The sequence below is a fragment of the Oncorhynchus mykiss genome, chromosome 9 (assembly GCF_057628025.1).
Source record: "Oncorhynchus mykiss isolate SJ-2025 chromosome 9, ASM5762802v1, whole genome shotgun sequence".
NCBI classification, from domain to species: Eukaryota; Metazoa; Chordata; class Actinopteri; order Salmoniformes; family Salmonidae; genus Oncorhynchus; species Oncorhynchus mykiss.
This window is the reverse complement of record NC_143030.1, coordinates 77031420-77046297: the sequence shown is the minus strand read 5'-3', so window position 1 is coordinate 77046297 and position 14878 is coordinate 77031420. Positions and strand designations below refer to the sequence as shown.

General features: G+C 43.0%; 1 protein-coding gene across 1 annotated transcript in view; it reads left to right on the top strand.

The window, feature by feature from the left end:
• Positions 1 to 14476, top strand: part of LOC110531272 (sortilin) — a 40958-nt gene extending 26482 nt beyond the window's left edge. The window contains exons 12-19 of the mRNA XM_036988931.2: positions 3320 to 3488; positions 4029 to 4219; positions 4428 to 4617; positions 5295 to 5411; positions 5793 to 5904; positions 6260 to 6372; positions 10108 to 10231; positions 10431 to 14476. Coding sequence (XP_036844826.2) covers positions 3320 to 3488; positions 4029 to 4219; positions 4428 to 4617; positions 5295 to 5411; positions 5793 to 5904; positions 6260 to 6372; positions 10108 to 10231; positions 10431 to 10445 — 1031 coding nt within the window. The 3' untranslated portion in view covers positions 10446 to 14476. The remainder of the gene's footprint in view (positions 1 to 3319; positions 3489 to 4028; positions 4220 to 4427; positions 4618 to 5294; positions 5412 to 5792; positions 5905 to 6259; positions 6373 to 10107; positions 10232 to 10430) is intronic.
• Positions 14477 to 14878: the final 402 nt, after the last annotated feature.

Sequence of the window (14878 nt, the reverse complement as noted above, 5' to 3'; positions counted from 1 at the left end):
TTGATACAAAGAGCTGAACAGAAGGATCTCCATACATTTGATGTAAACTGGGGTCCCCTGTCGGAAACGATGTCAGTGGGAATGCCATGTCAACATTTTTCTCTGCAGGTGAAAGTTTATTCTCGGGAGGAACTGATGACAGGTCCGGAGGTTCTGGAATGAACTGGGGCACAGACAAGGGAGGGGCAAAGGCAGAATGTAGACAATTAGAGTGACAAAATTAACTCCAAGTGGGTACATTTCTGGCGGTCCAGTCGATCTGTGGGTTGTGCAGCTTTAACCATGGAAGGCCAAGAACGAGAGGAAACTGAGGGCAATCGATTATGTGGAAACTGATCCTTTCCTGGTGGTTTCCAGAGAGACGCAGGAGGACAGGGACGATTCCCTCACAGGCACGGGTGAGGAACTGTCCATTGTGAGCTTTGGCATCGAGGGGTGAATCGAGTGGAACAGTGTCCAGGCCCAACTGGGTAACGACACCACGGTCCAGGAAACTCTCGTCGGCGCCCAAGTCGATGAGAGCAGGCAGAGGAAAAGCCTGGCTCTACCACACAAGGGTGCCGTCAAGCACGGGTCGGGGGGAGATCGGCAGGCGATTTGGCTCAACAGTATATCCCCCACTACTGCTGAGCCACCTCTTTTGCTGGACACAGGGATCAAGTAGAGACAAAGTGACCAACCTGGCCACAGTATAGGCAGCTCCTAGTGCTGATTCGGCTCTGCATCTCTTCTGAAGAGAGACGGGCCCGGCCGAGCTGCATGGGTTCATGTTCTGGAAGAGACTTGGGGAGGGAGGCAGTCGGAGAAGGAGAACAAGGCAAGGAAGCAGATGTTATGGTGCATGCAACCTTACTTTCCCTCTCCCTCTGACGCTCCCGGAGACAGTTGTCGGATGCGGATGGCGAGAGAGATGAGCTCATGAGAGCATTCTGGAATGCTCCCTGAAGGGCGGGCCTCATTCCAGCCGCTCTCAGCAGTGAGGGTGCGAAACTCATTTGCCATTTCAGTGACACTATGGGAGCCTTGACGGAGGGACAGAAGTCGTTTAGCGGCATCCTTATTGCAGACAGGGTGGTCAAAGACTCTTCATCTCCTCTGTGAAGCTGGAGTAGGAAAGCAAAAGGGGGACTGTTTCTACCATAACACCGTGGCCCAGGAAAGCACTGCTCCACAGAGGCATCCAATCAGGAAGGAAAGCTTGGCCCGTTCGCTAGCGTAAGAGTAGGGCTGTTGCTCTGCAGGTCAGAAAAGCTCAGTGAAAACTCCTTGACGTGCTCCAGAAGGGTTTTCAGGGCTTGGTCATGTTGCTCGAGCGGGGCGCCTTGGCCGGTGAGGGTTTGGTGGAGAGGATCTAAGTCTGCTGGGTTCCTATCTGTGGCCAGATCTTACTGTTAGGCGGGGCGGAGCAGGTTAATCCAAGTGCAGACTCAGACTAGGAGACAGGGATAAGGTAACTAAGGTATTTATTGAAAAGCAGGGGGGGGAGATGGATGCAGGCCAGGGGAAACTTGGGCGGGTAGCAGGGAACCAGTAACTGAGGCAAGGGGAGTAGGGGCAGGGTAAGCAGGTCAAGAGCGGAATCGAAGGAAGCAGTAGAGTAAGGAAGCAGGACTGATGAGACAAGGGACTGGAGACAGGGACCAGAGTCAGAGCAGATGGAACTGTAGCGGAGAGAAAAGCAGCGTCAGGCTAGGGGAAAAACTGGCACAACAGGATAACAAGCTCTATGCAGGAACAAACATCTTGAACCGCAGACTGACTGAGCAGAGGTTACGATCTGTCAGCGTGGAAGTGGCAGGGCTGAGTCCTTTGTAAGAGATCTGCTCTGCCCTGTGGGGCAGAGCAGGGGCTGCACAAACCCGGTGATTACATTAATGGACAAGCCAATGGAATGTGCGTACTGCGCTTCAACATGGTTGAGGACGATGGACAAAGACATCATTTAAAATCACAGGGAGGTAATTCACCAAAATATTCACCAGGATAATTGAAATGATCTTGAACGTCCTCATCTTCATGTTATTTGTCCCCTCCCTGTCCCCGGGCCCAGGTTGTTTCAGAACCCTGAGAACTGAGAGGCAGCAGAACATCACAGACGTCAGCATAGTTGAATGTAGACATTCCAATCAGAAGCACACCGAACAAACCGGCCCCCAGAACTATCAGCCAGGCAACGCCACAACAGCTCACCCTAGCTGTTTGTGCTCCACGCAGATGCAGCACTGGAACAGGGGGTCGACCAGTGAACAAGAGACCCATACCAAACGCTGCAAGACTTGAGACTGCAGTTGTTTTGATGTGGTATGCTGAAAACAGAAGAAAACGGAAGACGGGTAGAAGAGGACGTCGGACACACGGCCAGGTTGAGAGAAGAAGAACTCGCTCCGGTCACTATCAGCCACAGGAAGTAGCCATTGGTGGGGACACTCAGGGTGAGATTGATTTCACAGGAAGTGAAAGTGTTGATGAAAATCCGTTGTGCATAAAAGTCAGCTAACTGAAAGTTCTGTTTGTCTCTGAGATGTTAATGTGTTGTGGGCTTCAACACGCTTCGACAATGATAAAGAGTTGTTACTAGCATCGGTCCTATTGCAATGCCACGGTAAAACATGAATCAATCAAAGGATATCAAGAGTCAATTCTATTTCTACTCAGTCAATTCAGGAAATCAATCGATATTAGCAGCACAAAATGATATGTTATCGAATTAACTAAATTATATGTTATCAAATTAACTCCCATCTTATTCATCACATCTGATACATCTAAATTCCACAAAACTAACCCTTTCTTACATTAGACAGTGTCAGAGATAAAAGGAACACACCTGAATGGACGGAGTTCTCCTCTGGTCTGGAAGGTGTTGAGGAGACATTACATAGACAAGATGATGCTTGAGTGCTGCAATACACACACACACACACACACACACACACACATACACACACACACACGCCTGTGTCTTTACATTGATGGACCACACTCGATATGCAAATGTTGACATGCAAAATGTAATCTATATCACGCCCCTATATGCCACGTTGTGTACTATGGATGTGTCATGGGTATGGTTGGGAGTTTTTCCTTCCAGGTCAAATGGTGCTGAAGGTTTACCATATAATTAATATATTTGAATATAATTATAGGGTCGGTCTGGGATTGGTTCATACATTTTTGTTAAAAAAAATGTACCTTAAAAATATGATATACTGTATAGCCATTGATTCTTGAAGAATATAACTTGTAAATGCCTCATGGGCATAGACACCCTACACCTTGCTGTCTATTTTACTTGACCTCTGACCCCCTAACCTCTCAGGGAGTGTGGGCGATGCCATCTCTGTGATGAAGCCTGACGTATTCGTGTCAGATGATGGAGGTTACACCTGGCTACAGGCCCTGGAGGGACCTCACCACTATGCCATCCTTGACTCTGGTGGACTCCTGGTGGCCGTGGAGCACTCTGCTCAGCTCATCAAAGACATCAAGTGCGTCTGTGTGTCCATAAGAAGGGCTCTGGTCTAAATAGTGTACTATATAGGAACAATAAGGGCTATGTGTTCTAAATAGTGTACTATATAGGAACAATAAGGGCTATGTGTTCTAAGTAGTGTACTATATAGGAACAATAAGGGCTATGTGTTCTAAATAGTGTACTATATAGGAACAATAAGGGCTATGTGTTCTAAGTAGTGTACTATATAGGAACAATAAGGGCTATGTGGTCTAAGTAGTGTACTATATAGGAACAATAAGGGTTCTGTTCTAAGTAGTGTACTATATAGGGAATAGGCCAGGGAGTCATTTCAGAGGGCGAGGCGATGCAGGTAGCCTGGATCCCAGTCTCAGGCTATTCTGCTGTAAGACAATACTGGTATCCAGGCTAGAATGCAGAGGCCTCGAAAAAACCTAAAGAAAGAGAGAAAGAACTGAAACATCTGCTAGGGCTTCCATAGAAAACCACGTTACGATTTAACACACCCTGTGGCAAATGTTCTGACTTAGGGTAATGTGTTCTTTCCTGTCAGGTTTTCCACAGACGAGGGCCAGTGCTGGCACGTTCACCAGTTCACCAGCGATCCCATCCACTTCACAGGGCTAGCGGTGGAGCCGGGGGCGAGGTCTATGAACGTCAGTGTCTGGGGCTACAGAGACTCTCTGCTCAGTCAGTACTGGGTATCTGTCACCGTTGACTTCCGAGAGCTGCTCACTAGAACCTGTGAGTACCAGGAGATACAATTAAACACTTCACACTACTTAGCCAACCTGAGATGCACTGTATTGGCCTGGTTACACATCCGCACAACCAGTCTAAAGGAAACTGATGTAATATAGATGGGACTGACTGGGGTTCAAACCTGGTTGTCTTTCACACCTCAAAGAACTGTGTCGGCCCGCTGAGCAAAAGCCTCATGTCTGTTTCTCAGGTGAGGACCAGGACTACGTGCAGTGGCTGGCGCACTCTGATGACATCAGCGACCCTAACGACGGCTGTATGCTGGGTTACAAGGAGAAGTTACTGCGTCTGAGGAAGGCCTCGGTCTGCTGGAACGGACGGGACTATGAGGTCAACAAACAACCCACCCCCTGCCTCTGCACCCTGGATGACTTCCTGTGGTCAGTGGTTCAATTACTTCAACTGTTGTTTTGTAAACTGTAAATTCATGGGCATATTGCAGTTGTGTATTGTAAAGGAGAATAGATTAGACTAGATTAGAATATATCCAACTTGACTAGATTAGATGAAACTAGACTAGATTAGAATAGATTCAACTAGACTAGATTAGATTAAACTAGACTAGATTAGAATAGATTCAACTAGACTAGATTAGAATAGATTCAACTAGACTAGATTAGAATAGATTCAACTAGACTAGATTAGAATAGATTCAACTAGACTAGATTAGAATAGATTCAACTAGACTAGATTAGAATAGATTCAACTAGACTAGATTAGAATAGATTCAACTAGACTAGATTAGAATAGATTCAACTAGACTAGATTCAACTAGACTAGATTCAACTAGACTATATTAGAATAGATTCAACTAGACTAGATTAGAATAGATTAAACTAGACTAGATTCAACAAGACTAGCTTAATTTATTTTGTTCAGGTCAGCACATCAGAAACATACAAACAATTCACAATGTTGTCTGTCCCTGTCTGTCCCGGTCTATCCCTCCCTCCCGTTCTGTCTCTCCCATCCTGTTTGTCTCTGTCCCTGTCTGTCTATGTCCCGGTCTCACTCGGTCTGTCCTTGTTTAACCTGCTCCACGCTGCCCCACCTTTAGTGACTTTGGGTACTATCGTAAAGAGAACAGCTCTGAGTGTGTGGAGCAGCCGGACCTGAAGGGCCACCTTCTGGAGTTCTGTCTGCAAGGCAAGGAGGAGCTGCTGCAGACCAGAGGGTAAGGCTTTAGTCTCTGTGTTCCAACCTGGGTCTCCTGTGCATAACGAGACCGTGTTAGCCCACTGAGTGAAAGCCTAGGCATTAGCTTGGGGATGCTAACACAAGCATTCCAAGTCTCAAGACAGAGCTACTCATCACACAAGTGTGGCTCACCAAACCACCTCCATTACCTCAATTTTTTATTTATTTTAATTTTATTATTTCACCTTTATTTAACCAGGTAGGCTAGTTGAGAACAAGTTCTCATGTACAACTGCGACCTGGCAGAGATAAAGCATAGCAGTGTGAACAGACAACAACACAGAGTTACACATGGAGTAAACAATAAACAAGATTAAGATACACGACTGACCACTAAGCATGTCCTCTTGGTCCACAGCTATAGGAAGATCCCCGGGGATAAGTGTGAGGGAGGAAAACAGCCGGAGAGAAAAGAGATCGACCTCAGTAAGAGGTGTGTCAGTGATCTGCTGGGACCTCAGGAACGACTGGTTAGTAGAAATATATGTCAGTGAATCTCATTGGTCCTGGTCTACGATGGACCATAATCCATTGGTAATCTGGTGAGTTTTGACTCCAAGCAGAAAAGCAGTCAATTACATCCAGTTGAATTGGGTCATAATGACGTTCTATCAACCAGTTTAGCCTGCTGGGGGTGGAGTCAAAACTCCCCAGACTACCAATGGATCTCATTGGTCCTGTTATGTAACAATTGACCACTGCAACATGTCTATGGAGGTGATGCTGCACCACTGTCAGTAGTAATGTTAACATGACTTTCTTATTTGCTGCTGTAAGTCTTACTCTGCTCTCTCTATCTCTGTCTGTATCTCTCCGCTCCTACAGATAGACGGCCATCTGTCCAGCTCTGCACCCATCATAGTGACTGTTTTAATCATTGTGCTGCTCGCAATCATAGCTGGGGTCCTCATCGTCAAGAAGTATGTCTGCGGTGGCAGGTCAGTAGAGCTGTTTTTATTATTCATTATGTTTTAGATCAGGTCAGTAGAGCTGTTTTTATGATTCATTATGTTGTTTTAGATCAGGTCAGTAGAGCTGTTTTTATGAGTCATTATGTTGTTTTAGATCAGGTCAGTAGAGCTGTTTATATGATTCATTATGTTGTTTTAGATCAGGTCAGTAGAGCTGTTTATATGATTCATTATGTTGTTTTAGATCAGGTCAGTAGAGCTGTTTTTATGATTCATTATGTTGTTTTAGATCAGGTCAGTAGAGCTGTTTTTATGAGTCATTATGTTGTTTTAGATCAGGTCAGTAGAGCTGTTTTTATGAGTCATTATGTTGTTTTAGATCAGGTCAGTAGAGCTGTTTTTATGAGTCATGTTGTTTTAGATCAGGACAGTAGAGCTGTTTTTATGAGTCATTATGTTGTTTTAGATCAGGACAGTAGAGCTGTTTTTATGATTCATTATGTTGTTTTAGATCAGGTCAGTAGAGCTGTTTTTATTATTCATTATGTTGTTTTAGATCAGGACAGTAGAGCTGTTTTTATTATTCATCATGTTGTTTTAGATCAGGACAGTAGAGCTGTTTTTATGATTCATTATGTTGTTTTAGATCAGGACAGTAGAGCTGTTTTTATGATTCATTATGTTGTTTTAGATCAGGACAGTAGAGCTGTTTTTATGATTCATTATGTTGTTTTAGATCAGGTCAGTAGAGCTGTTTATATGAGTCATTATGTTGTTTTAGATCAGGACAGTAGAGCTGTTTTTATGAGTCATTATGTTGTTTTAGATCAGGTCAGTAGAGCTGTTTATATGAGTCATTATGTTGTTTTAGATCAGGACAGTAGAGCTGTTTTTATGATTCATTATGTTGTTTTAGATCAGGTCAGTAGAGCTGTTTATATGAGTCATTATGTTGTTTTAGATCAGGACAGTAGAGCTGTTTTTATGATTCATTATGTTGTTTTAGATCAGGACAGTAGAGCTGTTTTTATTATTCATTATGTTGTTTTAGATCAGGACAGTAGAGCTGTTTTTATGATTCATTATGTTGTTTTAGATCAGGACAGTAGAGCTGTTTTTATGATTCATTATGTTGTTTTAGATCAGGACAGTAGAGCTGTTTTTATTATTCATTATGTTTTAGATCAGGTCAGTAGAGCTGTTTTTATGATTCATTATGTTGTTTTAGATCAGGACAGTAGAGCTGTTTTTATGATTCATTATGTTGTTTTAGATCAGGTCAGTAGAGCTGTTTATATGAGTCATTATGTTGTTTTAGATCAGGACAGTAGAGCTGTTTTTATGATTCATTATGTTGTTTTAGATCAGGACAGTAGAGCTGTTTTTATGATTCATTATGTTGTTTTAGATCAGGTCAGTAGAGCTGTTTATATGAGTCATTATGTTGTTTTAGATCAGGTCAGTAGAGCTGTTTATATGAGTCATTATGTTGTTTTAGATCAGGACAGTAGAGCTGTTTTTATGATTCATTATGTTGTTTTAGATCAGGACAGTAGAGCTGTTTATATGAGTCATTATGTTTTAGATCAGGTCAGTAGAGCTGTTTTTATGAGTCATTATGTTGTTTTAGATCAGGTCAGTAGAGCTGTTTTAATGATTCATTATGTTGTTTTAGATCAGGTCAGTAGAGCTGTTTATATGAGTCATTATGTTGTTTTAGATCAGGACAGTAGAGCTGTTTTTATGATTCATTATGTTGTTTTAGATCAGGACAGTAGAGCTGTTTTTATGAGTCATTATGTTGTTTTAGATCAGGTCAGTAGAGCTGTTTATATGAGTCATTATGTTGTTTTAGATCAGGACAGTAGAGCTGTTTTTATGAGTCATTATGTTGTTTTAGATCAGGACAGTAGAGCTGTTTTTATGAGTCATTATGTTGTTTTAGATCAGGTCAGTAGAGCTGTTTTAATGATTCATTATGTTGTTTTAGATCAGGACAGTAGAGCTGTTTTTATGATTCATTATGTTGTTTTAGATCAGGACAGTAGAGCTGTTTTTATGATTCATTATGTTGTTTTAGTACTGTATGTCCAGTTGTAGCCAGGTACACATTCGGAAAGTATTCAGACAGCTTGACTTTTTCCACATTTAGTTACGTTACAGTCTTATTCTAATAAATAATAAATAAATAAAATCCTCATCAATCTACACACAAAACCACATAATGACAAAGTGAAAACAGGTTGTTTTTTTTATTTTTTTTTATTTTTACAAATGTATAAATAATAATAATAATACCTTATTTACATAAGTATTCAGACCCTTTGCTGCGAGACTCGAAATTGAGCTCAGGTGCATCCTGTGTCCATTGATCATCCTTGATGTTTCTACAATTTGATTGGAGTCCACCTGTGGTAAATTCAATTGATTGGACATGATTTGGAAAGGCAAACACCTGTCTATATAAGGTCCAACAGTTGACAGTGCATGTCAGAGCAAAAACCAGGTCATGAGGTTCGAAGGAATTGTCCGTAGAGCTCCGAGACATGATTGTATCGAGGCAATACATCCGAGGAAGGGTACCAACACATTTCTGCAGCATTGAAGGTCCCCAAGAACACAGTGGCCTCCATCATTCTTAAATGGAAGAAGTTTGGAACCACAGACTCTTCCTAGAGCTGGCCTCCCGGCGAAACTGAGCAATCGGGGGAGAAGGGACTTGGTCAGGGAGGTGTCCAAGAACCCGATAGTTACTCTGACAGAGCTCTAGATTTCCTCTGTGGAGATGGGAGAAACTTCCAGAAGGACATCCGTCTCTGCAGCACTCCACCAATCAGGCGGAAGCCACTCCTCAGTATAAGGCACATGACAGCCCGCTTGGAATTTGCCAAAAGACACCTAAAGGACTCATACCATGAGAAACCAGATTATCTGATCTGATGAAAGCAAGATTGAACTCTGTGGCCTGAATGCCAAGCGTCACGTCTGGAAGAAAACTGGCACCATCCCTACGGTGATGCATGGTGGTGGCAGCATTCATGCTGTGGGGATGTTTTTCAGTGGCAGGAACTGGGAGACTAGTCAGAATCAAGACAAAGATGAATGGAGCAAAGTACAGAGAGATCCTTGATGAAAACCTGCTCCAGAGCACCCAGGACCTCAGTCTGGGGTGAAAGTTCACCTTCCAACAGGACAACGACCCTAAGCACACAGCCAAGACAATGCAGGAGTGGCTTCTGGACAAGTCTCTGAAGGTCCTTGAGTGGCCTGAATACTTCCCGAAGCTGTTTTTCTGATTCATTATGTTGTTTTAGTACTGTATGAAGTGCACAAAGAAGTGCAGAGCAAAGAGGCTGATCAGTAGTTTAGGGGAGAGCTGTAGAGAGCTTCTAATGATCCGAGCCAAGCTATACTGACCCAAGCTATTGTAACAGTACAAATTTAAACCGTCCCCTCGCCCATACCCGGGCGCGAACCAGGGACCTTCTGCACACATCAACAGTCACCCTCGAAGCATCGTTACCCATCGCGCCACAAAAGCCGCGGCCCTTGCAGAGCAAGGGGAACTACTACTTCAAGGTCTCAGAGCAAGTGACGTCACTGATTGAAACGCTATTTAGCGCCCACGCTAACTAAGCTAGCCGTTTCACATCTGTTACACTATACTAAGCCGTTACTCATGCACCCTAGTTTCTGGCACAACAATCATGTGAAAGGGGTTTAAGGGGCTCAGTGTATCTGTGTTTTGATTGGCTCCCCCAGGTTCCTGGTACACAGCTACTCTGTCCTACAGCAGCATGCTGAGGCCCAGGGACTAGACGAACCCCTAGACAGCAACTACACTCAGACCAGAAACATGGCCGACTTCCACGACGATTCAGACGAGGTAATGTTACCATAAAAACACTTACACGTCCTTTTTGTTAGGTTATTTGTGTGTCCTTAGCACGTACTGAACAGATACAATATAGGTCAATACTTGGGTATGGGAATGGCCGTCTCTCCATTGCCTCAGTGTTTTCTCTAGTCCTTTCTGTGAAAAGTCCACTTCCATAGAAATGTTTTTGTTCTCTGTGCTTCTGTAGGATCTTCTGGAGTAACAGGTTGAACATGCAGCTCCCAAGAGGACCTACTCGTCTCCTGTCTGTCCTTTACAACCCAGAGACTCCTGCAGCTACAAGAGGAATCTAGTCTCCTGTCTGTCCTTTACAACCCAGAGACTCCTGCAGCTACAAGAGGACCTGCTCGTCTCCTGTCTGTCCTTTACAACCCAGAGACTCCTGCAGCTACAAGAGGAATCTAGTCTCCTGTCTGTCCTTTACAACCCAGAGACTCCTGCAGCTACAAGAGGAATCTAGTTTCCTGTCTATCCTTTACAACCCAGAGACTCCTGCAGCTACAAGAGGAATCTAGTCTTCTGTCTGTCCTTTACAACCCAGACTCCTGCAGCTACAAGAGGAATCTAGTTTCCTGTCTGTCCTTTACAACCCAGAGACTCCTGCAGCTACAAGAGGAATCTAGTCTTCTGTCTGTCCTTTACAACCCAGAGACTCCTGCAGCTACAAGAGGACCCACTCGTCTCCTGTCTGTCCTTTACAACCCAGAGACTCCTGCAGCTACAAGAGGAATCTAGTCTCCTGTCTGTCCTTTACAACCCAGAGACTCCTGCAGCTACAAGAGTAATCTAGTCTCCTGTCTGTCCTTTACAACCCAGATACTCCTGCAGCTACAAGAGGAATCTAGTCTCCTGTCTGTCCTTTACAACCCAGAGACTCCTGCAGCTACAAGAGGAATCTAGTTTCCTGTCTGTCCTTTACAACCCAGAGACTCCTGCAGCTACAAGAGGAATCTAGTCTTCTGTCTGTCCTTTACAACCCAGAGACTCCTGCAGCTACAAGAGGACCCACTTGTCTCCTGTCTGTAATTTACAACTCAGAGACTCCTGCAGTTACAAGAGGAATCTAGTCTCCTGTCTGTCCTGAGGCTTACTGCTCTACATCGAAGAACATGTTTCTTCTATCTGTACAACCAGAGGCTCGCTGCTGCTGCTCTCTTCTTCGCCTCCTGCTACTTCCTCCTTCCCTCCCTCCACCATGACCCTTGACCTCTAACCCCTGACCTTCTAGCGCCTGGCGGAGAGTTGTTCCAGTGCAGCTCTCATCAGTGAGGTATCCAATGAGGCTTTGTGATCTGAGTGAGACACAGCCAGAATTCAGCAGGAGACCAGAGGTCCAGTCGGGTTTTTGTGGTTGATTAAAAAAAAAATGTATTCTCCAAGTTCCTTTTCTGTTGGGATGGAATGGTGTGATGGTTCTGGAATGCTGGTGAATCTGGAATCATGGAACTGTTGTTTTAGAAGCTGTTTTATGGTCTTTGGGAGCTTCTCTTAATATCTACTGTAGCTAGACTCTTCAAAATAAGTGAATGTAAACAGCACCATGATGACATTACGGGTTATACATGCCTCTCCCATTGCTTGGGACTGGGGATCTTGGGAAATATTACGTATACGTTTCTATTGAAGACATGTCCTTTTTTCCCCCTCCCCTGCACTTACATAAAGATCTTTCATTTTTCATTGATGTGATTCGGGGTTGGGACTATGGTAAATAGGTTGTAGTTAGTTACTGTGGCTTGGTAAAATTATTCTACCAAGCCACCCTATTCTTAACTATTTTTAACTATTTTGCCTAAATGACAAGATGCAAGTGGAAATATTTATAAGCATTTAAAGTTGGATAGCAATAACATGTTTTGATCCACTGTATCAACACGTTAAGCTTTCATAGCAGGAATCAACCTCCTCCTCTAAACTAAAGGGATTTAATCCTAACATGAGAACTGTGTACCTAACTCAAACATTCACCTTCTAAATCATGCATTGATGTCAATGGTGTGAAAATTATTTTTTAATTTTTTTTTAACTCAAGTTATGATTTGGCTATATTAGAACAATAGAATAAGTCTATCTAAACATTGTATGCAGTTGTGACTGCCTAAAGCAGTAAAAAAAACGTGTTTAGTTTGAGTCAGAGGGGGGGGAATGTAGTATACAAATAGGTATTCACCTCATGCCTCCTCATTTCTCTACACAAATGATGTTTAATATGTTGAGCTAATCCTACACTAGTGAGAGTAGACCCCAATGTGAAGGAAGGACTATAGGAATCAATCGAACGTAAACACAGGCGCTAAGGCCACATTTTGTTTTTAGAAATGTAATAACAGTCACATAGATCTGGACATCTTTAACGAAACCATTTTTGTTAGAAGAAATTGTTTTATAAAGCTTAACAACGTTGTATGGATGTCTAGCAGTTTTGCCACTGGCGTGTCTGTGTTCAGTGTGTAGAACAGACCTCTTGTCTGTATGTACTGTACGCTCCTATCTGAATATGATGAGCTAATACTACTGAATTACACATTTTTATTGTGGTCACCACATTACCTGAAAAATGTCATTGACTTAAGTTTCACCTAGACTAGGGTCATTCAAGCCTCGGAAGTCCATTTGGAACGATGGCCTTGGGAGACTAGGGTCATTCTAGCCTCAGAAACCCATTTGGAACGATGGCCTTGGGAGACTAGGGTCATTCTAGCCTCAGAAACCCATTTGGAACGATGGCCTTGGGAGACTAGGGTCATTCTAGCCTCAGAAACCCATTTAGAACGATGGCCTTGGGAGACTAGGGTCCTTCTAACTGGGAGTATGCACCTGACAGGCGGTTTCCATTTGTTCCTAATACTATAGTCAGATACAATTGTTTTTAGAATAATACATGTAGAGAGTAGAAGCTAAATTAACAGTTCTTGTAGGCTTGAATGTTGGAAAAACAAGGCGCTGATGATAGCTTCCCATTTGAACTAGGCTACTTTAAATACTGTGGAGTCACATGATCTCTCTCTCTCTCTCTCTCTCAATAGTTTGCCGTTTTAAAACATTTGTTGCGCCATCCTTTCCTCTTCCTCTCTTCTGTTGTCTTCTACGCCCCTTTACATGGTGAACTGGTATTTATTTAGAATGATCTGATTGATTCGGAGTGCAGTAATGTAACTTATTGTGTGGATGGTTATACAAATCACATTTTATTGGTCACATACACAAATGCTTGTAAAGTGTCTAGTAGAGGGGGTAGGGTCTGTCCAGTGTGTGTGTGGGGGGGTCTGTCTATGAGGGTCTGTCTAGTAGTCTTTTTAGAAGGAGGGGGGGTCTGTCTAGGAGGGGGGAGGGTCTGTCTAGGAGGGGTCTGTCTAGGAGGGGGGTAGGGTCTGTCTAGTAGAGAGGTAGGGTCTGTCCTGTGTGTGTGTGTGTGTGGGGGGGGGTCTGTCTAGGGGGGTCTGCCTAGTAGGGGGGTAGGGTCTGTCTAGGAGGGTCTGTCTAGTAGGGGGGTAGGGTCTGTCTAGGAGGGTCTGTCTAGTAGAGGGGTAGGGTCTGTCTAGGAGGGTCTGTCCTGGGGGGGGGAGACACCCCTAGATTGGCTAACTATGTAAGAGCAATTTTAATCCTTGAACAACATAACATAACCCAATTTAATTTTACTTCCTGATCATGCAATACAGCTTTATTTGTCCATTGTGAAACAGACAAATGCAATGTTTCATCCAACCTATATTTGGTGTTTGGTTTGTACATTACTGTACCCACATTTGCACAGGATTGAAAGAATTAGCAAAATCTCAATTGGCAGAACCAAGCCAACACATACTGTAGCTGCTAAAACACGAGGAAGACACTTGTTCTGAATGATTCATTCATATTTAAATCATGAAGGTTTTATGTATTGAGATTTGAAAGGTGACATCTTTATTACATTTTAAAATGGCTGTATAAAGTTATAATACAATGTGAGAAAGTTCTGGAATCGTTACATCTTTGTATCTGCTGTGTAGTTCAATATTATTGAGGTGATTTTGCTTTGGGTTATTGGCTAATAAATCAACTTGTTCCTTTGATAAGTTTTCTGCTCTATATATATATATATATATATATATATATATATTATTATTGCATAAGAGTAGATTTTATTTTGTTAATGTTCAGAAAAACAACTTGATACAAGAATGTAAAATCAAACCTTAACAGATGAATGGTGAATAAAGTGACATTATCAGTCTGTCATCTTTAAATAAAGGTTGCATATTACTGCATTACATCTTCAAACTATAAACATCTCAACTTCAGATTCTGTACAGGAAGTTTCCCTCAGAAGAAAATTAACTATTTTCCATTCTGTAGCACAGGCCAGGGCTTTGTAGACCGCATTAGTTCCTCCAGTTCTTCAGGGTGCCAAGCTTGGAGGATATCAGGGAGACCTGAAGGCTCACCACTGGTTACCAGAAACTACTTGAACAAAACTCTAAATCTGGCAGATTTATTTCCCCCTGGTTAGATCTAGCTAAAAAGGTAACCCCAATGCAATGGAAAGTAACCGTAGCTAGTATACAGAGCCGAACGCCTTAGATATCTAGATGCATACTCCTTTCCGCTAACTTACATCCATTTAACATATCACAACGTGTTCAACAACCAGGT